This window comes from Panicum virgatum, chromosome 2K (assembly GCF_016808335.1).
Source record: "Panicum virgatum strain AP13 chromosome 2K, P.virgatum_v5, whole genome shotgun sequence".
In the NCBI taxonomy this organism is placed as follows: Eukaryota; Viridiplantae; Streptophyta; class Magnoliopsida; order Poales; family Poaceae; genus Panicum; species Panicum virgatum.
In genome coordinates this window covers 58806759-58830372 of record NC_053137.1, presented here as the reverse complement: position 1 = coordinate 58830372, position 23614 = coordinate 58806759, and the positions used below count along the sequence as shown (strand labels likewise).

Genomic DNA, 23614 nt, shown 5'->3' with positions numbered 1-23614 from the left:
CAGCCCAGAGAGGACTGCACGGCGGCGCGGGGAGTCCCGTGAACCCTAAACGGGGCGCGGGATGGAGAGAGGCCAAGAGGAATCCGACGGGAGAAACAGCCGCGGGTTATTCACCAGCCGTTCGGCGGGACTTGGGCCGCCGAACGGCTGGGCTGACCAGCCCAGCCAAATCAGCCCAGCCAGCCGCTGGTCCAGCATGCCGAACAGGCCGCAAGCTCTCTCGCTGCGCGCGCGCATGGCCGCGATACTGTCGCAGAAGGCTGCCCCGCTGCTGCTCCCCTGCCATCCACCGCGTCCTCCAGCTCCGGCGTCCCTCCGGCGCCTCCGCCGCCGCCCTCCACCACCGCCGTCGCTAATCACCCCCAACCCACAACCCTAGATCCACCGCCGGCGGCGTCCCCGCCGCTGCCTTGGCAACCCGCCTCCACTGCCGCCTCGCCGCGCCGCCCTCGCAACCCACCTCCACCGTCGCCTCGCCGTGCCGCCCTCGCAACCCTGCCCCCCTCCCACCTTCTCAGGTCGCCGGTGGCCACAGCCGTCCCCGGCAAACCCCGTTCCTCGAAGTCCTGCCGACACAGCTCGAGGAAGAAGATGAACAGGACCTTGTGCGACGCGCTCGATTCCACTCGCGCGCGCGATAAATAGACTTCCCCATGTCATTAGGCTCGCCATGGCTATAGTTCCGAGGTTTAGGGTTTAGGCTCGAACTCGAACCCCTCTCCCCGGGCCTCCCTCATGGCCTCTGCGTCTCGAGTAAGTTACCGCCTCTATCTCTCCGTGCGAGATGGAGTACAGTGCAGCGATTTGTCTCTGAATCATGATTTATTGGGCCCGTTACGCGGTCGAGTCCGGGGCGAAATTTGGGGTTCGATGGGATCCTTTTGATCCATCAGGAATTTATGGACGATGCGTTGCATTCCGTTGAAGTGATATGTGGCGCGTTGGTTTTGTAGGTGAGGGTCGGCACTCTGGTTCCCCTTGCCAAGGACAATGCTGGCTCATCTAATGGATCCGTATCAGCCATCCCCATCTTCGAGGGTTCCAATGTCGTCGGGAGGAATCATTTGGTCATCACCGACAAGAGGATCAGCCGCAAGCATCTGAGCCTCCATGCCTCTGCAGATGGCTCCATTGAAGTCGTAGTAGTGAGTATGATAAAATTTTGGGGATAGCCACATTCCATTGTCTTTTAGTTTGGAAAATAAGCTGTTGTGATGAATTTTCAGGAAGGGCCAAATCCTATTATTGTCCGATCAGAGGGGCAGAGGAGGAAGGTTTCTGCCCAGGAAACAGCCAAGATTACACACAACGATGTCCTGGAACTGATTCCGGGTGATTATTTTGTGAAGTACATGGATATGGCTGATGACCCAATTGGTTCAAACGGCCTAAAGAAGGGAAAGAGGCACAGTGAGGAAGATAGTGCAGCTGTCAAAAGGAATCGGCAGATTATGGAAGATGAAGCTTTGGCAAGAACACTACAGGTTAACTAATGTTCTATTTTTTTTAACAATCAGCCTGTTTGATGTTTGCTTAACTGACAAGAGGCTAATTCATGGTCTTTGTGAGAGTTAGTAAATGGGGCTGATGTCCTGTTGTTAATTTGTTATTAGTTGCAGTTATATATTTTAGGTTCTGCTTGTTCTGGGCAATACTCACCCATCCATGTATGCGATGTTTGTTTTAGCTGATCTGGGCCCAATCAGTTACCTTTGCAAGTATAGTGTGGGGGGTGATCCTATGGTCTGACTCTGCTTATTTTGGTCAACACTTAGGTCAGGTCAATACACACACAATCCTATCGAGGTGTTGATCAACGTTATATGTATTAATCTTCTTGTTCTTTGAAATCTAGTATATCATGATCTCAGATTCTGGTGGAAATGAACCACTGAACAGAAGTATTTTTTTCCCCTGCACATCATAAACAGTTCCCGATTTTCATCACTAGGGTGGACTCCTAAACATAGTATTGAATTGCTCATCCATTTTGCTTGCAGAGTATTTGAATTTATTTCTATTTCCATTCCCTGTGTAAAATCACCAGTACACCATTAAATGATTCAAATTGGTGTACTATCTTGATTCTTACATATCTTTTGTATGTGCTATATAATCAGGAGAGTTTTGCAGAAGAGAGCACAAATGTTTCTGACATGGCTTCTGGTCAAACATCAAGTCTGCTTGACAGTTCTGGGTCTTCCAAGAGAAGTAACAAGAGAATGCACTCCGTCGGTCCTTCAAATGATGTGCCCTCTTTGACTTTTCGCCTTATGCGTGTCCAGGGTCTTCCATCATGGGCTAACAGTTCGTCAGTTACCGTTCAGGATGTCATACAGGTACACTGCTCATTCAACCTATGTGATATCATTGGTGTAAATCACATGCTTTGCTCATTCAGCTAATTTTACTTTTTTTTTTGAAGTTACAGATAATTTTACTTAGTATGTCATGTTACAGCTATATTCAGATAACATCTATTATTGACACAACTTTTGCATTAGAAGTTAGAACTAATTCCTTAAACTTCTAAAAGCAATCATTGCAGCACTTTTGCACGCCATGCCCTCATTTTCACCACCATATACTCAAGGATAACCTGTATGGTACAAATACAAGCAAAAAGAGCTCAACTGGTGTGCAGTTCATCAAAAAAAATTCTGAAATTTTGCTTCCGTATTTTATCATTTTCACACTGTATTTCCAATATTGCCACATTCAACTGAGAAGAATACTAGTTCTCATACCAGGAATTTTTACCTTAGGGTGAAGTGCTTCTTGCAGTTCTCTCAGATTATATGGTGGACATTGATTGGTTGCTTACTGGTAAGTTATTTATGCTACAAGTAAGCTGCTTATATTCATTTTTATGATACCTGATTTTCAGGTCAAATATTAAGCATTGTTAAAGGCAAGTAGGGCTAAAGTTGTTTCTGATGCAATGATAAATTCTCTTTAGATAGAAATATTACTTTAATTGTGGAATTCGGTAACTCATGCTCTTTATATTGTGTTTGATAATGTGGTCAAATATAAATGTGCTTTTTTCCTAATTTTTCTGCAGTATTCATTTTTATATAAATATATTATGTAATTAGATGCTACATTACCCAGCTTGTCCAAGTTTGAGGAAAGTTCCTCACGTCCTAGTTATACATGGAGAAGACGGTGCTTCATTGGAGCTTTTGAAGGTAGTAAAATCACTAAAACCATTTATCTCATCTTGCTTGTTTTTTTTCTCATTTCGCATTCATGCTTGGGTGACAGAAAATGAAGCCTGCAAATTGGATCCTCCACAAACCTCCACTCCCGATTTCATTTGGAACACATCATTCCAAGGCCATGCTGCTTGTATATCCTCAAGGGATTCGTGTTGTTGTGCACACAGCAAACATGATACATGTTGACTGGAATAACAAAAGTCAAGGTCTATGGATGCAAGACTTTCCCTGCAAAGATGCAAAGGATATCAATAAAAAAGTTCCATTTGAAAATGATCTGGTTGATTATCTCAGTGCACTTAAGGTAGCAGGTTATTTCCTTTTTGCTGCTGGTATGAACATGTAATTATAGCATTGTTTCATCAGACCTTTAAAATAAAATCTAACCTAGGAGGAACTAGATGGTTTTCCTCTAGAGGAAGAAATAGGCACCCAAATTTGAGTTGATGTGGACTTGAACTTGGATGATTGGACACCTCCCACCCACAACCAGTTGAGCTAGGCCCAATTCCTATCGTTTCAGACTTTTGTTTCACCTTTTAGTTGTTTAGGAGTTAAATCTTGATTTTTACTGATGGATGAAAATTAGAACTTCAATCAGTTTCCTATCATATCAGAGAGAATGGAAATAATTAACTGCATTCTTCTGAAAATCAGAAATGATTCCAGAATTTTTTTTTGAAAGAAAAACAGAGTCCACTATTCAACAAGTTGGCTTAAGGAATGATCTTGTGAACTATAGTGTTTGTTGGTTTCTACTGTATTAGTATGAGAAAGGAAGTCAATATGTTACTGCTGAATGAGGGGATATGCACTTCATGATTGTTGTCAGAGGTGTCCATGAATTGTTGGCAACATACTGAAGGGATGCAAAATAAATAGCACCATAACTCATCCTAACATATTTAATTATCTTGGAGCTGTCTAGAATCTAGATTATAGAAAGTCCATGCTTATTCTTAATTCTGAATCAGACTATTATTTTCTTGTAATAGTCTCCCCTGCAGCTGCAGTTCTATTAAACTCATATTGTCTATGATAAGTAGCGAAGTGAATTGTTCTCATGACAATGCAGTGGCCTGAGTTCAGGGCGAATCTCCCAGTGGTTGGCGATGTCAATATCAATGCATCATTCTTTAGGAGATTTGATTATAGTAGCGCAATGGTTAGTATAATTCTTTGGCCTCATAGCTACTTTAAATTATGATATGGAATACACGCTGCTGTACCATAAATGCTGTTTGTCTTCTGTAAAAAAAATGAATACCCCCCCAAAAGAGCTATCTTTGCCATATATATACCAGTATACCACTTTTGTCTGTATGTCATTTGGGTTAGCATGACTCTCCAAGTTCAGTTAACGTCTAAATAATTGCAATTACTTAACAATATGACCATTGGCACTAGATTTTTTTGAAAGCTATACAGCGGGGGAAGCCCCCACTGTGGTCATTGGCACTGGATTATGTGGAGTTTGCACACAGATTGCTGATTTGTGAGGTTTCTGTCATGCAACAACAACAACAACAACATAGCCTTTTTTCCCAAGCAAGTTGGGGTAGGCTAGAGATGAAACCCGAAAGAAATAAGTTCAAGGTTCAGGCACATTGATAGCTAGTCTCCAAGCGCTCCTATCCAAAGCTATCTCTTTACTCTTTAGAGATATTCCAATCCTTAAGGTCTCTCTTAACCAACTCATCCCACGTCAGTTTAGGTCTACCTCTACCCCTCTTTATATTATCGACCCGCTCAAGAACTCCAATACGCACCGGCGCCTCAGGAGGCCTTCGTTGGACATGTCCAAACTATCTCAGCCGATGTTGAGTAAGTTTCTCCTCAATTGGTGCCACTCCGACCCTATCCCGAATAACTTCGTTCCGGACTCTATCCCTCCTTGTGTGCCCGCAAAACCACCGCAACATCCGCATCTCTGCTACACTCAGTTGCTGCACATGTCGCCTTTTTGTAGGCCAACATTCAGCACCGTATAACATCGCCGGACGAATTGCTGTCCTATAGAATTTGCCTTTTAGCTTTTGTGGCACCCTCTTGTCACAAAGGATGCCAGAAGCTTGCCGCCATTTCAACCAGCCAGCTGAAATTATATGCCTAACATCTTCATCAATGTCGCCATCCTTTTGTAGCACCGATCCTAAATACCGAAAAGTATCTTTCTGGACCACCACTTGCCCATCTAGACTAACGTCTCCCCCCTCATGCCTAGTCGCGCTGAAATCGCACATCATGTACTCGGTCTTGGTCCTACTAAGTCTGAACCCTTTCGACTCTAACGTGCGTCTCCACAGCTCTAACTTCCTATTAACCCCTGCCCTACTCTCGTCAACTAGCACCACATCATCAGCAAAGAGCATACACCAAGGGATCTCACCTTGTATATCCCTTGTGACCTCATCCATCACTAAAGCAAATAAATAAGGGCTCAATGCTGACCCCTGGTGTAGGCCTATGTTAATAGGAAAGTCAGTGGTGTTGCCATCACATGTCCGGACAAACGTCGTCGCATCCTTGTACATATCCTTAATGAGGGTAATGTACTTAGTTGGGACTTTGTGCTTCTCCAAAACCCACCACATGACATGTTAATAGGTTTCTGTCATGCAAAATGAATAATAATTTATCATTTTCAGTGGTTTTTGCCTGCTCTAATTCATTGTTTCAAAGTATTGTTTCCACTTTAGTTTGTGATTTCACTCATTATTACATCTGCTATCAAGTTTGGCCTTCTACCTTCCTCCACTTCATGAACAGACAGCCTACTGTCCACATAAAAAGCACACCATCATTCCAGCATGAGCACGCGTAGCTCTGTTTTGATGGGATCAACTTCCTTACTTCCGAGAGCAGATGTACATGGAAACATAAGCCCACTAACAAACATGTAGTCCATCTTTTTAGTCCTTTATTATACATAATCATAAACTAATCTCGAACCGATTTTACGCTGCTTGCAGGTCAGGTTGATTGGATCAGTTCCTGGTTATCATGCGGGCCCCAGTATTAAGAAGTGGGGCCATATGAAGCTTAGGAGTGTCCTTGAAGAATGCACGTTTGAAAAACAGTTTTGTAAGTCCCCTCTGATTTATCAGGTGCGTTTTGTTTACTTGTCAAGTTATCATTTTGTTTGTCTGCAAATGCTGTGGTAAATATATTTAGTAAATCTTGAATCTTGATGTGGACTTGCTTAAAATTAAGAGTCAGAGTTGATATGATGCAAATTTTGTGCCCAGCTAGTTGTTCTGTCATAGTTTTTCATTAGGAGTGACCTGATCCTCGCACTTTGCTGCATACTAATGTGGTTCCTAGAAGCTGTCTTAAATTTTGTGATAATGCACAATTAAAAGCTTAGGAAAATTCCTTGTGTTGTGTTACTGGAGTGTATGGATGCAGGATCAGTATCAAACAATCAGCATTTACTGCCTCAACCATTATGTTTTTTTTCTCTAATAACAACGCAAGAGAGATGTGTGTCTTTTCATTAAGAAGAGGAAAAGTATACATGGGAGGGAGGCAAAAGGCCCACTCCTAGTTACACCCAACACACAAACCTCAGATTACGAGTCTGGGGTGAGCGACCATCAGCGATTATGTTATCGCTGCTGTCTCAAAACAATTTGACTTACATTCTTGCATGCAATTTCCATACTTATTATCTCCCATCAAACTTGAAATCTTATAGGATGCTTAGCATTGGTTTATTCTTCAATGCAGTTTTCTTCCTTGGGATCACTTGACGAGAAATGGATGAGTGAATTTACATACTCATTGTCAGCTGGTAAATCAGATGATGGATCACCACTGGGTATCGGGAAGCCAATGATTGTCTGGCCTACAGTCGAGGATGTTAGGTGCTCAATAGAGGTATTAATTTAAGCTATGTAGAAGCTTTGATAGTTGGGAACATATTGCTTCTAGTGCCTGCATCATGAAATTGATGAATTGATTCTTTAATGTATGAATTTACTATGGTGGATATGAAATATCATTGCTGGTTATGCATTGTTGACCAATGTTGACGACCTGTTAGTTGTTTATGATTACCATGATTGATCAGTACTGTGCTTTAGAGCACATAGAAAAATAAAACTTATAGTCTTGCATTGATTGCCTCATTGAGATCAGTGCTTGCACAATGTGATTTCTAGTAGTTAACTTGAATATGATGATATCACCTTTCCACATTTACTTGCCTTTTGTGGTTGATACTTCATCTGTAGGGTTATGCGGCTGGTAGTTGCATTCCAAGCCCTCAAAAGAATGTCGAGAAGGATTTCTTGAGAAAATATTGGACCAGGTGGAAAGCAGACCATGTGGGTCGTTGGTATGCTCTGTTTCCTTGCAGTTACCTGAATAGATATGATATTGTTCAAATGAAGTCTGGTGATGGTTACCCCACCCTATAGGGTGCTATTGCTATGTACCAGTTTGTTTTTTGCACATTGCATAGTCTTTTTTCCACCGTTTTTGTATGATGTAATATGGCCTGTGTCACAAGAATTTCTGGGCTGTCTCTTTTTACCTCACATGTTTGCAGGACTAAAGATTGGTGTTTTGACCTTTAATCAGGTGCCATAACTTTTTCCTTTTCCTTTTTTTTGAAAAATTCTTAACCGTCAAAACTCTTAATCAGGTAGCAAGCAATGATTTTATTTGCTCGTCTTTTTTGAAGTATCCTGTTCAAGTGGGCAATATGCCAAATCAATTATATAGCCTTGGCATCCTCAACTTTTAGATCTTAATTTTTCTTCTCTTTGAAGTACCAAGTGTTTACTATTTGACAAGAACTGACAACAATTTGCTCTTGTTTATTTGCCAGTCGTGCTATGCCTCATATAAAAACTTTTACTCGCTACGATGGTCAAAATATTGCGTAAGTTTTTGCGCATTCTCTTCCGCTTCATGTCTAGATGTCTGATTTTTCTCTGCTGCATGATCATTATCTGAAATCTTGTCCATGTCCATCAGATGGTTTCTGCTTACCTCATCAAATTTAAGCAAAGCTGCTTGGGGTGCACTGCAGAAGAACAACACACAGCTAATGATACGCTCGTATGAGGTAAGGGGGAACACTATGAGCTCATGAGACTTTCTGGACTTTTAAGATTATCAATTTAGTCACAAGGAACGCGGAACAACTTAAGACCAGGAAGTGTTTACATATATTGTTGTGAACGATCTATAATCATATAGAACCATGGCTGACGCCTCTTCATTTGACCACTTTTCAGTTAGGTGTGTTGTTCTTGCCCCAAACCCTCAAGTCCATACCACAATTTTCGTGCACGGAGAAGAACCGCCCAAGCCAGGATGGCCTCACCCTTGGCAAGACGATCAAGACCAAGCTGGTCACGCTTTGCTGGAAAGGCGACGAGGAAACGGAACCATCTACGAAAACGGTCAGATTGCCTGTGCCATATCAACTCCCTCCACAACCTTACGGCCCAGAAGGTTAGCCGCTTGTCTCAAATGTTGCAACTTGGTCTTGGTTAAGGTCCTAAAACGTATCTTTTCCCCCCTTCCAAATGTCCCTTGGTCATGGGATCGGAGGTACACAAAGAAGGATGTGTATGGTTCAGTCTGGCCTCGTCATGGCTAGCTACTGTCTGTGCGAGGTAGTGACGGTTCCCAAACCCTGTTCCATGGTTAACGTCGGTATAGCGGTGTAGCCAGTGATTCACTGGCCCCTGGATTATTGGTCAAATATGAGTCGAACCGTTCTTGTTTAGAGCCGGCTCGATTCCTCGCTTCTCATCTATTATCTTAATACAATAGTGTTAAAAGAAGTCACCACGTTCGTCGAAAGAGTCTAGAAATTTCCACGTTAATTAAAAAAGAGAAGAATTTGCATTGTTAGATTTTCATGAAGATTTAACGATCCAGAATAGCCTAAAGAGTCCTTGCCGAATACAATTACTAAGTAGCTGAATTTGGAATTAAAAATTAAACAAAAACTAGGAATCCTATTTAGAATCTAACGATCCAGAATAGCCCAAAGAGTCATTGCCGAATACAATTACTAAGTAGCTGAATTTGGAATTAAAAATTAAATAAAAACTAGCAATCCTATTCAGATTCTATATAAGGAGATAGAAGTGTTCGGGCGTCCAAATTCACTTTACCATACCAAAACCAAATCCCGTCTCTGTAGCATATAAAAATAGAAAGGCATGCATATAACCTCAATTTTGGTGACGTAGTGTTGCAATGTAGATGGAACTACGTGATGTTCAATACAGAAGAACTATGTGCACAGATTCTCTAGAGCTAGACACGAGGCAAAAAAAAAACATAAGAGTCAAAAAATGAATGAATGAATTTGCAAGAGCACTGGAAGATGCTTTTATTTTTTAAGAATTAGCCAAGAGTTAAAAGAAGACAACTTGGTTTTCCAGCCGCAGAAAAATTCAGAATCACTGTATGAGAGTAGACTTGATCAAGAGCCATCCGACCTGAAGAACACAATTCAACCCACTCCAAAATACCCAACCTGGTCAATGTATTGTAAGTAGGTTTGGCTGAGATTTGTAGCACACCATAAAAACCAGATCACACATGTGCCAAAGGTTTTCTTACCCAAAATATGAAAAACTAGAGCCAATCCAAAAACTATATGCACGAAAAGTTGGGTTTTACCTAACCTAGCTAAACCCGGCCCATCCCGAGCACATGTCGAGCCACACTGATGCCATAATGCCTAGCCTGTCGACCGATTAGGATTCAGACTAAAGGAAAAGTGATGGCTATTTTTTGTCTGATCCAACCCAACCAATAATTAGGTCTATATAGAAGTGGGATGCTAAAACTAGAAGAGAAAGTATGAACTACTTTAAGCTAAGGAGGTGGTCAATAATCATGTGTTCGAGCCATTGATCATTGGATATGGACACATGGTGGGCATGGTGATAGGGAGGAGGAGCAATAATGATGGTAGCACCTCGTGGGTATAAGAGCATCTCGAGCAAATTACTCATATCTCTCCCTAATACTAAGAAAAAAAAATTGTTGGTTGGAGATGTTTCAATAGATTACCAATCCAATTTTTATTATCAAATTTTCTTTATGATAACCAAAACACACATCGGGTTTACATAAATAAACGTCAATATTTATCTCTCTACTGTATCCACCAGTCATTAAATTTTGGTAGTCCGCAACCATCACAAAAAAACTTAAAAATAGTTATTGATTTGAATAATCTGCGGAAGATGCTCTAAATGCTAATCGTTGGGCACAATCAGAAAAGGTGCTATAGACTGAGCCAAACTTGAGTGGTGGAAAGAGAAAGCACATCAGGTAGCATAAAGATACTGATTAGAGTATGTCCTAATCTGAGCAGAAGAATTTTAATTTTCTAACTTATCCTGATTATGAGCAATTTTCATTGTAAAATATTAGATAAATAGGTACAAGTCTAGGAACTCCAAAATAATAAGGTAAAACAAGTGGACAACAATAATAAAGTAATTGCAACAAATGCTTTTCTAATAATCATAAAAATATTGATGTTACAAGAGGAGAGGGCACCAAGGTGAATAGTATGCTATATATAATCATCAAAATGTTGGAGCCCCATAAAATTAGCGTCTAAATGAATTGGTGTTCATAAAATTAGCAGGGTGTGCTCTAAATTGTCATCTTAACGGTGGGTAGTTGAAAAAATAATAATAATAGAATGCAGTGTTGCATTATCTAATGATCTATATTAACCGAAATAATCTATGTCAAGTACGATTAGTAATAGCAAAAGTCAGAATTGTAAATAAAAAATTAATAGATGACAAAACCCCAATCTAATGTGATTAATATATATTTCGACTTCCTCTGAGATTGGGAAGCAAATTATTACTTCTGTAATCATAACTAAACTAATATTCAGTGTTAGCACAAAAACAGTAAACGCTAAATAGTCGGACATCTCCCATTTAGCTATTTATTTGGACTAAATGACCATTTAAATAGGTTAAATAGCTATTAAACAGAATAAACAACTGATATAATGAACAAGGTTAACCACTGATTAGAGTTTACATGGCGCGTAAATGGGCTAAATATGTTCCCTAGATGAATAGTGTTAAATTAAATTAATAGGGAAAATAGTAATATTCTTTATGAATTTAGAAAAGTAATCAAAGTCAAATACTATAACTAAATAATTGAGAAATAAAATTAAGAGAAATTTTCATTGATATTAGAAGAAAATTATTTAAATTAAGATCCCATGGATAATATAATTATTTTCACTAATAGGCTACCACGTCAATTGAAAAAATATATATTTATAGTATTCATGTCAATTTATTTAGTAAATAGATTTTATAATAAAACTATTGAGCTACATGTTCATCTAGAAAAACTAGCTATTACCACATTAAATGGTGAATAAATAGAAAAATGAACAGCATCGATAATAGTAGGTTTGTGTTATAACTATTTAATCTTTTAGAAGAATAGATGAGGTATAGAAGATTAAAAAAATAGATTGGATCCGTATATGGATATTGCAACTCAGACCCCCCGAGTGGCAATTAAAATATGTGTTGAATAAAATTGAAGCAACTCTAATTTGTATGGAAACAAGAGGAGAAACAAAATAAAGTTCAAGAAAAAAAGTTATATTAAGTTCAATAACACAAAAAATATGTTTCTATATAAGTACATACCCTTTATCCTGAAAAATGAATTCATGTTCCAAATCATATAATATGATGATAAGAAGAGAGAATGTCTTGGTCTGGGTCACTTAACAAAACAATGACATTAAAACAATAATGACAATGAAACAACTAAAAAAACCTTATATAAATTTGCTTCTAAGTGAAAAACCTAAATTTTAGTGTGGAAAAAAATAACTAGCTACACACGTTATTTGCGTGGGCAACCTTGCTAGTTCTCTGTACTCCAAACGTGACATGTCCTACCAGCTGTGGGAGTGAGACATTCATGAGCCGTGTAAACTTTGGATATTTTCAGCTTTAGCGTGGCGTCGGATATTTCCATCCTATCGACGCGTGCGCAAAAATGCCATTGGCTGCCTTGCTGCTGCGGTGCCTAGGCACCGAGGTGTCCTGATCGAATTTATTCGGTGCGGAGCATCATGCTCCTTTAAAGAGCGATCTAAAATTCAAGTACTTGCCAACCCTTGTTTAGTTGTGTTGTGTAGCGTACTCTTGGGCTGGTTCTTGATTCTTGCTGCCGCCTCTGCTTTTGTTAATCTAATCTACTAGTCGGTCCTCGATCATGATCCGTCAGTGAATCAGCCTAGCCTTAACCGCTGACGCCAAACTCGTCGGCGCGGTGTGGCCGCTCCTCGCCCGAGGTGCGTGGCCCCTCTCGGCAGCGTCTGCGGCGGGCACGTTTCGCCGGGTCCGGCCGGCCAGTGGCGGCGCGTGGTCCCGGTCGGCGCGGCGGTTCCAGCTCACGCCAAGCGCGCCCGCGCGCTGGCGTTGGGATGAGGCCGCCACGCCAAGCACGACGCGAACCCACCGCTCGCGCCGTGCGCGGCGCGGCGCCACCCACGGCCGCGCACCAACCAAACGCTGAAACGGTGACGCGTGACGTGCGCGCGCGCTCAGGCGGCAAGCGCACCGCTGGGGCCGACGCGTCGCCGTCGCGAATCTTCTCCGCCCGGCGAGCGCCGGGCTTGGGGAATCCGATACGTCCGCCTTCCCGGTTCAAGGAGATCGCTCGCCTTAGTTAATATACTAATTTGTTATTAGTAGAAATCAATTAACACCTTAATTATGTATGCTGATGCTAAATCCTCCGGCGAGGGAGGCATCGCCTGACGCTGCTTGGGATGCTGACCATTCGCGTACGTCGGTTGTCTGGTTGGGATCCTCTGCGCGCGCGATTGTGGTGCTTCCACTAAACCATTCCCCCGTGACCGAGTCCTGGTCCACTACGCGACTAAATTTTATATCCGGCAGCAGCACCACATGACTAATTTAAGAACTACTCGTGTGGCAAACGAGGCATCACCACATGATGCAAATGCAATAGTGGCTAACCAAGTCTTGAGCACCGTCTCTCTATTTTATGATCACAAAATGATAAGGCACGAGACAATTAACTTATCTACTCCCTCCATTTTCTTTAAATACTGCTCGCTCCGTTTCAAATTATAAATTATTTTATTAAATTTAGATATATATTTTTTTGCTATGTATCTGAATATGATATTTATTTAGATGAATAACAAAAAACTATGTATGTTAATTTGTTAAAATAATCTACAATTCGAAACGGAAAAAGCACCGAGAACCGAACTGTGTTTTCGTTTTGCTCGTGCGACCTCTGCGACAGCCGGGCACAGTGATACAACCAGAGTTGCGTTGCCACAGAATAGCAACCAGAACAATATTATTCTAATCGAGGAGGACAGCCATTGAACAGCAGTCTTTGCGGCCAAAAGAAAAGGGTGGAGAAGCGAGGAGGAAAAGGGAGGCAAGAAACCACGGAGCGTCTTCTCTTCCTCCTCCCGTCTATAAATTCCCCTCCCTTTCTCCTTCCATATATAGGAGGCATCGACGCCAAGAAGAGGGAGGAGCACCAAGGACTTCCGGCGCCTGTTCAGGATCTACATCTTCCCGAGCGAGTTCTTGGTTGATCTCTTCCTCTTCGACCACCTCCAAGGGTATGCAGCGCCCTCCCCTCCCCCTTTCCCCTTTGGCCCTTTCTGTGAAGAAATATGTTGATTATTGCTTGTGTCCTTGTGGTTTCGTCACGGTTTAGCTGTTTAGGGTCCATTCTGTAGGAAGATCTTAGTTGTTTTCGTAGAAAACGTTTGGGATTTAGGGTGGGGTTCACTCTTATTTTTGTCTCGGGTCAGTAGTTATGAATGATGCTAGGCCATAATTGCTTTCACTCCATATGTGCTAGGTTGCGTTAAATTGGTATTGATCTTGTTTTTCCTATGAAGACTATACCAACCTTCGTTATAATTTCGTTTCAAAAAAAAACCTTCGTTATAATTTGCCATATAAGTGAACAAATGTGCACCCCCCCCCCCCCCCCCGCCCTCCCTCTCTCTCTAATTTTGTTCGATAATTTTTCCATGACTTATATTTAGGTAGTAATATGATGATTGTTCTCTTGCTTTCAAGTGGTTATAATCAGATTGGGTAGAGTTGGTGGCCCTGGATTCTGTCAGTCAATTTGATCCAGCATGAGGATATTTTGCTACATAATTTGAACATATCTGTACAAAAATAATTTAAGCTTGATGGAAATAATTTAGATCACATCCTTCATGAGATGAAGGCATGAAGCCGAAGTTGATAATAGTAGTATAAAGATCAAAGGGTTGCTAATTAGGTTTATGTTAGAGAATCTAAATAGCAATTGAAAGGGCTGGAGATGGTGCTTCAAATGGCTCAATTTCTGTTTTGGCTGATTGATTTGAGTGTAGCTTCCTTTGTTCTAATGTCAATGAGTCCATCACATCATTTTTTTCCCTGACATATTTCTGTTAAACAAAATTGAGCAAGATCTTTCTATAATTGAGATGCCTTAAGTTAACCTCAGAACTACTTGATTAGAAGGTGTGTATTCTAGGTATAAATAACTGCTGAGAGGAATAATGAGGTGTAAATTACAATGGCACATGTCATAGACGGTTGCACAAACAGTGATAAGAAGCCATTGGCATCTCAATATAGACATGTCACATACTCACATGGTGTGGGTTATGTCTGAATTCTTGAACACACCCCATTTCTGTGGGTTGTTTTTTTGCTTGCAGGAAAAGCTATTATCATACAGTTGAGATTTTATTACAACTGTGCAAATTGCTCCTAGATTCCGTTGTGGATGTATGGAATCAGTTGTAGTCAGTTTTTTTCTCTACTCGGTAGTCAGTTGGGATCTGGCTCGAGCAGAACTTTGTCCTGTCATTTTTATAATGCGTGATCAAGGAAAATTTAGATGTTTGAATTTACAATGTGCTTGTCTACACTGCATGTTCTAATAATTTATTTCATTCATTTGGACAGCCCTTGGTGTAGCTTGCCACTCTCGCCAGTCAAGTTTTCATGTCTGATCTTGACATTCAGATCCCAACTGCCTTCGGTATGATAGTTATAGTTTTTTTTGTTCCTCAGTTGCCTTAGGGCTGCAATGCCTGGAATACAAGTAATTTATTATAATTTGTGTTGCACGGTACAGATCCCTTTGCTGAGGCCAATGCTGGGGACTCTGGTGCGGCAGCAGGATCAAAGGACTACGTTCATGTACGCAGCCAGCAGCGTAATGGTCGCAAGAGTCTGACTACTGTCCAGGGATTGAAGAAGGAATTCAGCTACAGCAAGATCCTAAAAGATCTCAAGAAAGAGTTCTGCTGCAATGGTACAGTGGTTCAGGACCCAGAGCTTGGACAGGTACGGTGTTCTTTTTTTTTTGTCTCTTTTTGGGCCAAACTTGTGTTCTTGGATCATGCCTATGTGTTTGTTTAACCTCGTATGCCTACAAGCTTCTTAGTTCTTATCCAAATGAATGTTTTGCTGGTTTAGGTCATTCAACTCCAGGGTGATCAGAGGAAGAACGTCTCAAATTTCCTTGTCCAGGTAGGGGTCGTTTTGTTCATCTCGTGCCTATGGCGATAATGGGATGCATCATGCATGCAAGATGACTCAATTCTTGTTGTACTGTGTCCTGCAGGCCGGCATTGTGAAGAAGGAACATATCAAGATTCATGGTTTCTGAGCAACCGTCGGGTCTATAGCAAGCCCTGCATGCAAAGCAGCTATATATCCGGGGTGGAGCATATCCGGCTGTGTAAAAGCAGGCCTACGCCTGTGCGTTCTACTATACACATAAAACCTAGCCACCTCTCTGCTTGTATGCTTGTTACCATTGTGTCCAAACCTGTACGAGGCACCATCGTTCGATGGCTTGCTTCTCTATCAGAAGTTTGAATAAATGTTATTTCGCTATGCTGTGTGTCAGATGCTTATTACTGAACTTGCTTCACTCAACTTCTGTTGCCGTGTTTCTTGCAAAGCTTCATGCCAAGGTTGATCAAAATGGCCACACGGGAGCTTTCTGTTTTGTTTGGTCCACAGAAATTGATACTAGTTGCCTTGGTTTGTCGTGTGTTCAGTGGTTTCTGCTTCCTTGTTGCCAGTTTCCTGTGGCTTTCTGAATGAATGTTCAGTGGGTTATAGCTCAAAGCCTGAAACCATCGACAAGATTTTTGGTTTGCAATCTGTTAACTCGTTTATTACTCATGCTCTTACATCGCGGGTGTGGTGATAATTAAGATCCTGAACAGAGACTACTACTAGAGAGTAGTTGTATTTGTTGCATCGGCTGGAAGAAAGGGGCGCAAGCTTTGCATGAGCGTGATACAGAAACAGGTAGGTTGTACCAGCTGAAGGCCTGAAGCTCCCTCGTTTTCAGTCATGGAGCCTGGGCTAACACTGCAAACACGAAAGGAAACCTAACTGAATTTCAGTAGGATTTGTTGGACTGAAACTACTCACCGGCCTGGCATGAACGGTAACCGCATATTATGGCCCGGTTTGCCTGTTATACTACCTTGTCGGCGTGTATACAGCTAGTTCATGGCCTGAACTCCTGAAGCAAAACAGGCTGGCTGTTGCCGGCTGCCGCAGCAGCCCGGTGTCAAAGCTAGGGACAAGTTGGTTCCGGCTACTGTGCCCCCTGTGGAGTCTGGAGGGTGGGGTTCTTGAAAATGAAAATGATTCTCCGACATCCCGTACCATGTCGGCAGCACTGCTCAGGATTCCAGGGCCTAACCTTTTGGTCTGATCATGACCGGATTTTTATCCTACCCAGGCTGTGTTTAGATGGAGGAAAAATGATGCGAAAAGTCCCATCGAACACTGTAGTATACTGTAGCACTTTTCGTTTGTTTGTGGTAATTGTTGTCCTACCATGACCTAACTAGGCTCAAAAGATTCGTCTCGTCGTGTACATCAAAACTATGCAATTAGTTTTTTTATTTACCTACATTTAATGCTTCATGCATGCGTCATTTGCTACATTTAATTCATTGCTCTACAAACGGGCCTGACTGAGATCGCCGGACTGAAAAAAAAAGAAGAGGAAGTTTGAATGAAGGAGGCTAGCGGAGAACCGGAGCTCGTTGTCGTGGCCGTGCGGCGCAGTCGCTTCGATCCTGCCGTTGACGCGTCGCGGCGTCTTTTTGGATGCTTGTTTCTTTAATCTGATCTCTCCTCGCCCTTTCTTTCTTTTCCTCGTCAGCCTCACATGCACTTGTTCGCGCGGCAACCCTTTTGCCCTTTTCACTTTTCCTGGTTCCTGGATTCATGGTGCGTGCTCCCCGAATTTCCCACGGCAGCACCTATCCCAGACGAAAGCAAAAGGCTAAATCGAATACGATCCTGTAGATGACTAATGGTGTCATCGATCATCTTCGTTTCAGCAGGGCTAGGCACAGGCAGGCGGCAGCAGAGCACCATCGGCAAGATCCGTGGCCTGACAGGAGCAATGGAGCATTACTGTTCCCTGACAAGCGTGCCGGACTGAGATCTGCGCGCACGTTCCGCCCATGCCCTGCGCGGCCCTGCGAGGCTGCGACGCCGCACGTTCCATCTCCCAGCGGCGGCGATGGCGTCGGTGCCCTCGCCGATTGCCAGGATGATTGAAGTTTTCAGGTTACGAGACTAAAAGCTTCGTGACAAGAACAAAATTGAATCCATTCCCCCAAAAGAATGACTGTTCGTCCCAACGTGACAACCATCGATCCGGCGACCACCGACCTTCCTCCCCAAAAAATCGATAACCAAAACACGCACAAAAAAAAAACAAGGATCATCACGAGGAGGTGCCGGCGTTCCGGAGCGCGCACTCCTCGGGCGGCGCGGGGAAGCGCTTGCGGTCGTCGCAGTAGTCGTAGATGAGGACGTTGCGGGTGATCCAGGCGTTGTCCATGCGCTGCGCCTCGTCCAACGCCCACGCGGGCGGCTGGTCCCACCAGCTGTCCCCGGTGGGCGACGGCGCGCCGGAGCCGGGCCCCGACTCGGCCGGCCACGCGCAGGCGTCGGCGGCGAAGTCCCTGTACGAGGAGACGAAGGGCCCCTTGGCCCAGTCCGTCTTCTCCAGCCCGCCCCGCGTCGCCCAGTCGTCGGCGTTCCAGATGCTGGAGAAGATGTACATGGGCTTGGCCGCCGGGAAGAAGCCGTTGCCGCCCGGCTTGCTCGCGTCGTTCGGGTACACCCGGATCGGCACCTTGTCCACGAAGAACCTGCGCACACACGGTCGTCAGCATCAACATGGTGGACCATCACGGCCGGCTGCCACGATCACTTTTTTTTTTGCGAGTGGCTGCTACGATCACGAACGGAGCAAGTTGCCAATTATTCTTTATTCCGCGCGGGGAACAGTGGCGGATCCATGTGCGGTGTCGCGGCGTGGCTCGGATGGACGGGAATGGAGCGGCGGCGGTGGGCATGGGCGCGACGGTACAGGGCGGTTCGGCCCCGAAACAGGGCGCGTCCCAAGTTTTGGCGTTGCGGCGGCGGCGGCATGGCTTTGGCGCCCGGATTTCATCGGGGACAGGGAGGTAGGTGGGGCGAGCGGGCGCATTCAACTCGCCTGCCTGACGACCCCGTCGGCTTCGGCAGCTGCTGCCGAATCTACACGGCCAGGGCCACTGGGCCAGCCACCTCCGTGCTCCCGGACCGGAGCTGGAGGAGGTCGATCAATGGCGGGCCGGGGTGTTGTGGAATGTGGAGTGGAACGGTCGATCGATGAATGGATGAGAAGGCAGAGGGCTTACACGATGTGCTTGGTGTTCCAGAGGATGGCGTAGGTGTGGAAGTCGGCGGTGGGGTCGAACCTAGGGGTGGTAATGGGCCATGGCCCTAGTGGCCTCTTCACAGCCCAATAAGATCCTTAAAATTTTTAGTTCAAAAATACATATGTTTAGAGCCCGGCCCTTTTAGGGCCCGATCCTTAGATTTTCTAGTTCAAAATGTTGGGCCCTTTTACCACCCCTAGTCGAACCAGAGCGAGTGGCGCATCTCCCGGCCGCCGACGCCGTTGTGGTACACGTTGGTCTGGATGATGTAGGGCTGCCCCGTGCGGTTGCCCAGGAACTCGAAGTCCAGCTCGTCGCGCTGCGGGGCGGCGTCCACGTCGGAGCACATCTGCGGAGCAGAGCACACAGCAGGTGAGCGTGCATCGGGGTAGCATTGGCTTTGGTAGCTAGCAGTGGCAGGCGGCGGATGGCGCACGTAGTAGGCGGTGACGACGCCGGCGGAGTCGTTGCCGACGAGCTTGAGCTTCATGCTGAACCACCCGAAGAGGTAGCGCTCCTTCGTCTGGAACCCGACGCCTGCGGAAGGAAGGATTGAAGGGAGGGGAGGATCGCGGGTTAGCTAACGACGGGGGCTGAGATTGCAGTCATTTGCACTGGACACCAGCAGCCAGCCTTGAAAGTTGCTCCTTTTCGTGTTGTACCTGTCTTGTTGTCGAGGTAGAGGTACCAGGTCTGGCCGTCGGCGGAGGTCTTGACGTGGTCCTCCGCGCCCGTGATCTCGAAGTTGTCGCCGAACGACGTTGCCGGCGCCGCGGACGCGCCGCGGCAAGAGCAAGACAGCAGCAGCAGCAGCAGCGCCGCGACGGGGGCGACGAGGGCGGCAAGATGACGCCGCCGCGATCCCGTTCCCATCGCCAGCAGCTTGCCGCGGCGGCCCCGATCCCGAGCCGAGATCGCCGCGCCCGCCGCGAGTTGGGGGAGGGGAGAAGGCAGAGCAGAGCAGGGGAGAGTGATGGAGTCGAGAGCGACGGTGGCAGATGCTTTGGGTCCGGGCGGGGCCAAAGCGCAAGGCGCTCTTGTTTAAAAAGCTAAACCCATCTGAGCTGCGGGTTTTAGAGTAAGACACAAGTTGCGGGCACGCCTGCCCTCAAAGAAAAAAAAAGTTGCGGGCACGCCTCGAGCAGCGCGCAGCAGGCAGGCTTTGTGCTGGGCTCGTCTGCGTGCGCCGCGGCCGGCTAGCCTTTTTGCTTTTGAAACGGAACGGGACACTGTGCTGTAGGAGTACGTCGCTCTAGGTGGCGTAGCGCGCCGTTATTGCGACCACCGGTTGGCACGAGCGAGGCCACAGTGTCTCTCCTCAAGGCAAGGCCAGGTTGATCAATGGGTTCCCTCCGCACGATCGTGGCTGCCAACATGAGCATACTGCGCTGGGCAGCAGCAGCAGCAAGCAAGGCATGATCTGCCCGGCTTAGCATCGCGTCGAGGCCCAGTGGATCGGAATTCCGATCGCGAACGGGGAGACTGGAGAGGATAGGGCACACTGCAGGTTTGACTCGGGCCTCTCTCCTATCCAGTTGGCACGCAGTTATCAATCCTTTTCTTCTTCTTCTTTTTTCCTAAAAAAAAAAAGAAGAGGGCGTCGAAGTATCTTGTGTCGACAGAATTAACATGCTGCCTACCTGCCCGGATGGATCATGGATGGCTAGGATATAGACAGCGTCGATTCATGGCGCCCAATGCCCAATGGCCAATGGGAAGTTGGGGAGGGAGAGTGCTGCTTGTCTTTGCAGAACCCTGAACCCAGGTCTGGAAAACGTACGAGGCCCCAAGGGCTGCACCGCTGCACAAAGGAAGCCTGCCTGCCTGCCTTGGGGTTGGGGAGAAATAAATGAAGGAAACAGTAGGCAGGCCCGGGTCCTTGATCCACTACACACATCGTTTGCTATTGGCCACTTGAAGTGTTGGCCTGTTGGGACCTTTGGGTCCATTGATCTTCGGGTCGCTGACCTTGAGTGGCCTGAGACCTGAACCGGCACTAGTGATCCCTGAGGGAAGACCGAAACAAGGAGAGCCTGTTTTTCTTTTCCTTTTTTCTCTGCGTGTGGTGAACGATGAGATGTAGCCATCCAACAGCTAATAGCTACAGATATTCACTATGTTCGGCTGTCTGTGACTGGTGGCTGGTGCTGATTTATTATGAAAAAAATACTGCTGGCTGGCTGATACTGGTTTGTTGTAAGAGAAAATATTATCGGCTGATTGCAACTGAACAGAGTGATTGATGAAAGAACAATTTCAGCAGGGGAAAGAAAAAGAAAAAGAAAGGCGCCAGCACCACGTGCCTACACGCTACTTGACAAGTAGCGGCTTCACTTGGGCCTCCAAGGGTTTTGCCGCACAAAACAAAAGGCCGCTTAAATAATAGCAAAAGGCCGGCAAGTTGGTCAATAACGGGCCTTACTCCGATACTTGGGCCGAAAGCCTAACCATGAGCCACAGCATCGCGCTTCTAGAAGCGCTCCAGCTGTGGTGGCGTGCTGGCCGGGGGCGGGCGCATCCGGGATGGGATAGGATCAGCAGCTACACGAACGAGTTGCAAGTCTCATCCGTTTCATCGTCCATCCATCCAAAAAAAAAAATGGCAAAAGAAAAAAGAAGAAGAAAAGGCCGGGAAATGTGGTGTCGCGATGCGGACGATAAACATGTGAGCATTCTTTGCCATGCTTTACTCGGCCGCCCCTCCCTCCTCCGCAGCCCAATCAGTCCTTATCCAATCCGATCTGCCGGTAGGTGCGTGACCCGGCCCAACCCTGGTTTGACTCCTGCGTCACGGGCCTTAGTTACGTCCATCACTTCAAGTCAAGCTGCTCCTCTTGTATATATGTGTGCTAGCTGCGAGTAATTTATTACTCCCTCTGTTCCATAATATAGGTCGTTTTGGTTTTTTTAGATTTATGGTGTTTGCTAAGCATCTAGATATATCATATGTCTAGATACATAACAAAATATCTTTTAAAGACCTAAAGGGGGGGGTGATTTTTGCCTCCAGTGGAGCCACGTCAGTCATAAAAAGATAAGCCGTCCGATCGACCAGCAACTGCCCTGGGCGCGTCCAACTCGCCCGCACCCACACCCGCGCCCGTGCCCCCACCCCGGGCCCCGCACCCCGCGCGTGGCAGCGGCACCGCGCACCGCGCTCCCCCGCCTCGGGGCCCAGCGCATGCCGCCCCGCCCTTGGGAATCAACTCCTCTGCAGTCGAGTGCGGAGTGACATCGTCACTGCACGTGGGCCCAGCCGCTCGTCGGTCACTGCAGTCGACTGCAGAGGATCTCAATCCCGCCCTTGAGCCCCAGCGCACGCGTGAAAGCCTCCGTCCAGGACATTCAGATTTGAATTTTGCTTCCCCCACGCGCGAGCAGCCACACACCAGCCCTATGTTTCTATGCTACTAGTAGTTTCTATGATTTATATGGCAGTTTCCATGACAGATGATTTTTGTAATTGAGCAACATATCTATTTGATTCAAATTCTAGATATATATTAGTTTATATGTTTCCATACTAGAATTTATATGCCATGTGAAAGTATAATCAGCACAACCATGAATTATTGGTTCCTATGCTCGAATATTTCTACGCTCACACCTTTTAATGCTCAAATATGCACGGCCTTCCATGACCTACATTCTATGAGATGTATCGCTACCTTCTATGACTTGATCTGTATTGACGCATTCTATGGACCATCGGATCGCATGTAGATTTTACAAAAAAGTCCCTCAGCTTTACAGAAATCAACCCGCAGTCCGTATATTTTTATAAAAAACTCTAAATTTTTTGCAAATCAACCCGCAGTCCAAAAATTTGCCAAAAAAAATCCCCTAGCTTTGCGGAAATCAACCCGTAGTCACTGCATTTTTACTAAACAAACCCTAAAATTTCTAGAAAATAACATGTAGTCTAAATTTTACAGAATAATGCATCAAGATTACAGAAATCAACCCGCAGCCCGTATATTTTTATGAAAAAAACCCTAAACTTTTTACAAATCAAATTGCAGTCCAAAATTTTGCCAAAAAATCCCCTAGCTTTGTGAAAATCAACCTATAGTCCCTGCATTTTTACTAAACAAACCCTAAACTTTCTAAAAAATATCCTGCAGTCTAAAATTTTGCAAAAAAACACTAACCTTTATAACAATCACTAGTCTACAGTTAATGGCGCGGCAACGCCGCGCCAGCCTTTCTAGTATAAATCTAGAAATGTCAAAACGACCTACATTTCGGAACGGAGGAAGTAGTAGACTACAATGTTGTAACAGATCAGTAGAAAGCCGTAAACGATAGCAGAAATGGAAGACTATAATTTTTTTACCGTACCGTCCACAGTACACGTGGCATCGAATGAAACTTGCGGCGGAATAATATCGAAATGCCTTGGCCCATTTGGGCTAATTTGTTGGCCCACTAAGCCCGTTTGTAATCATACATGTGCTCTGTGTGGTTATGTAAACAGCGTTGTTGATTTAACTTTGAGAGGAGGTGAGTGAGAGATTTACCAATGCTGCACCTGACCTGAACCAAAACCCTAGGGATGTTTTTGCAGTCGAAATATAAACAACGCAATGGGTTT

At 45.0% G+C, this 23614-nt stretch overlaps 3 protein-coding genes across 7 annotated transcripts; 2 read left to right on the top strand and 1 right to left on the bottom strand.

Annotated features, from left to right (window-relative positions):
• Window positions 1-220: 220 nt before the first annotated feature.
• On the top strand, window positions 221-9008 carry LOC120690043 (tyrosyl-DNA phosphodiesterase 1-like). 5 transcript variants are annotated; one of them, XM_039972571.1, is made up of 16 exons: window positions 233-652; window positions 728-753; window positions 954-1145; window positions 1227-1484; window positions 2121-2339; window positions 2766-2826; window positions 3115-3191; window positions 3268-3525; window positions 4297-4386; window positions 6194-6328; window positions 6951-7100; window positions 7457-7560; window positions 8056-8109; window positions 8205-8295; window positions 8468-8687; window positions 8762-9008. In XM_039972571.1, exons 2-16 carry the CDS (start codon window positions 736-738, stop codon window positions 8833-8835), a joined length of 2001 nt encoding a protein of 666 aa, XP_039828505.1. In that variant the 5' UTR covers window positions 233-652; window positions 728-735; the 3' UTR covers window positions 8836-9008. The 5 variants fall into 5 exon arrangements, 4 of the variants coding, with proteins under 4 accessions (XP_039828519.1, XP_039828510.1, XP_039828498.1 ...); XM_039972564.1 differs by having other exon boundaries at window positions 232-753; XM_039972576.1 differs by lacking the exon at window positions 4297-4386 and having other exon boundaries at window positions 228-753.
• Window positions 9009-13225: 4217 nt separating this feature from the next.
• LOC120690036 (protein translation factor SUI1 homolog) lies at window positions 13226-16180 on the top strand. The gene is made up of 5 exons (XM_039972554.1): window positions 13226-13872; window positions 15230-15305; window positions 15402-15613; window positions 15746-15799; window positions 15894-16180. The coding sequence occupies exons 2-5, from the start codon at window positions 15269-15271 to the stop codon at window positions 15936-15938; spliced, it is 348 nt and encodes a 115-aa protein (XP_039828488.1). The 5' UTR covers window positions 13226-13872; window positions 15230-15268; the 3' UTR covers window positions 15939-16180.
• Window positions 16181-17896: 1716 nt separating this feature from the next.
• Window positions 17897-20041, bottom strand: LOC120690031 (probable xyloglucan endotransglucosylase/hydrolase protein 8). The gene is made up of 5 exons (XM_039972541.1): window positions 19683-20041; window positions 19457-19557; window positions 19227-19369; window positions 19000-19059; window positions 17897-18465 (listed from the first exon to the last, which is right to left on the bottom strand). The coding sequence occupies exons 1-5, from the start codon at window positions 19891-19893 to the stop codon at window positions 18036-18038; spliced, it is 945 nt and encodes a 314-aa protein (XP_039828475.1). The 5' UTR covers window positions 19894-20041; the 3' UTR covers window positions 17897-18035.
• Window positions 20042-23614: the final 3573 nt, after the last annotated feature.

Excerpts from the sequence above, each read along its gene's own strand:
- LOC120690031 (XM_039972541.1), bottom strand. The coding sequence starts at position 19,893 with ATGGGAACGGGATCGCGGCGGCGTCATCTTGCCGCCCTCGTCGCCCCC. Across the intron at positions 19,558-19,682 it reads CTACCTCGACAACAAGACAG|GCGTCGGGTTCCAGACGAAG; the intron begins GTACAACACGAA and ends TTCCTTCCGCAG. Across the intron at positions 18,466-18,999 it reads TGGAACACCAAGCACATCGT|GTTCTTCGTGGACAAGGTGC; the intron begins GTAAGCCCTCTG and ends GTGTGTGCGCAG.
- LOC120690043 (XM_039972564.1), top strand. Across the intron at positions 1,146-1,226 it reads GCTCCATTGAAGTCGTAGTA|GAAGGGCCAAATCCTATTAT; the intron begins GTGAGTATGATA and ends ATGAATTTTCAG. Across the intron at positions 3,526-4,296 it reads ATTATCTCAGTGCACTTAAG|TGGCCTGAGTTCAGGGCGAA; the intron begins GTAGCAGGTTAT and ends ATGACAATGCAG.
- LOC120690036 (XM_039972554.1), top strand. The coding sequence starts at position 15,269 with ATGTCTGATCTTGACATTCAGATCCCAACTGCCTTCG. Across the intron at positions 15,614-15,745 it reads AGGACCCAGAGCTTGGACAG|GTCATTCAACTCCAGGGTGA; the intron begins GTACGGTGTTCT and ends TTGCTGGTTTAG. Across the intron at positions 15,800-15,893 it reads TCTCAAATTTCCTTGTCCAG|GCCGGCATTGTGAAGAAGGA; the intron begins GTAGGGGTCGTT and ends TGTGTCCTGCAG.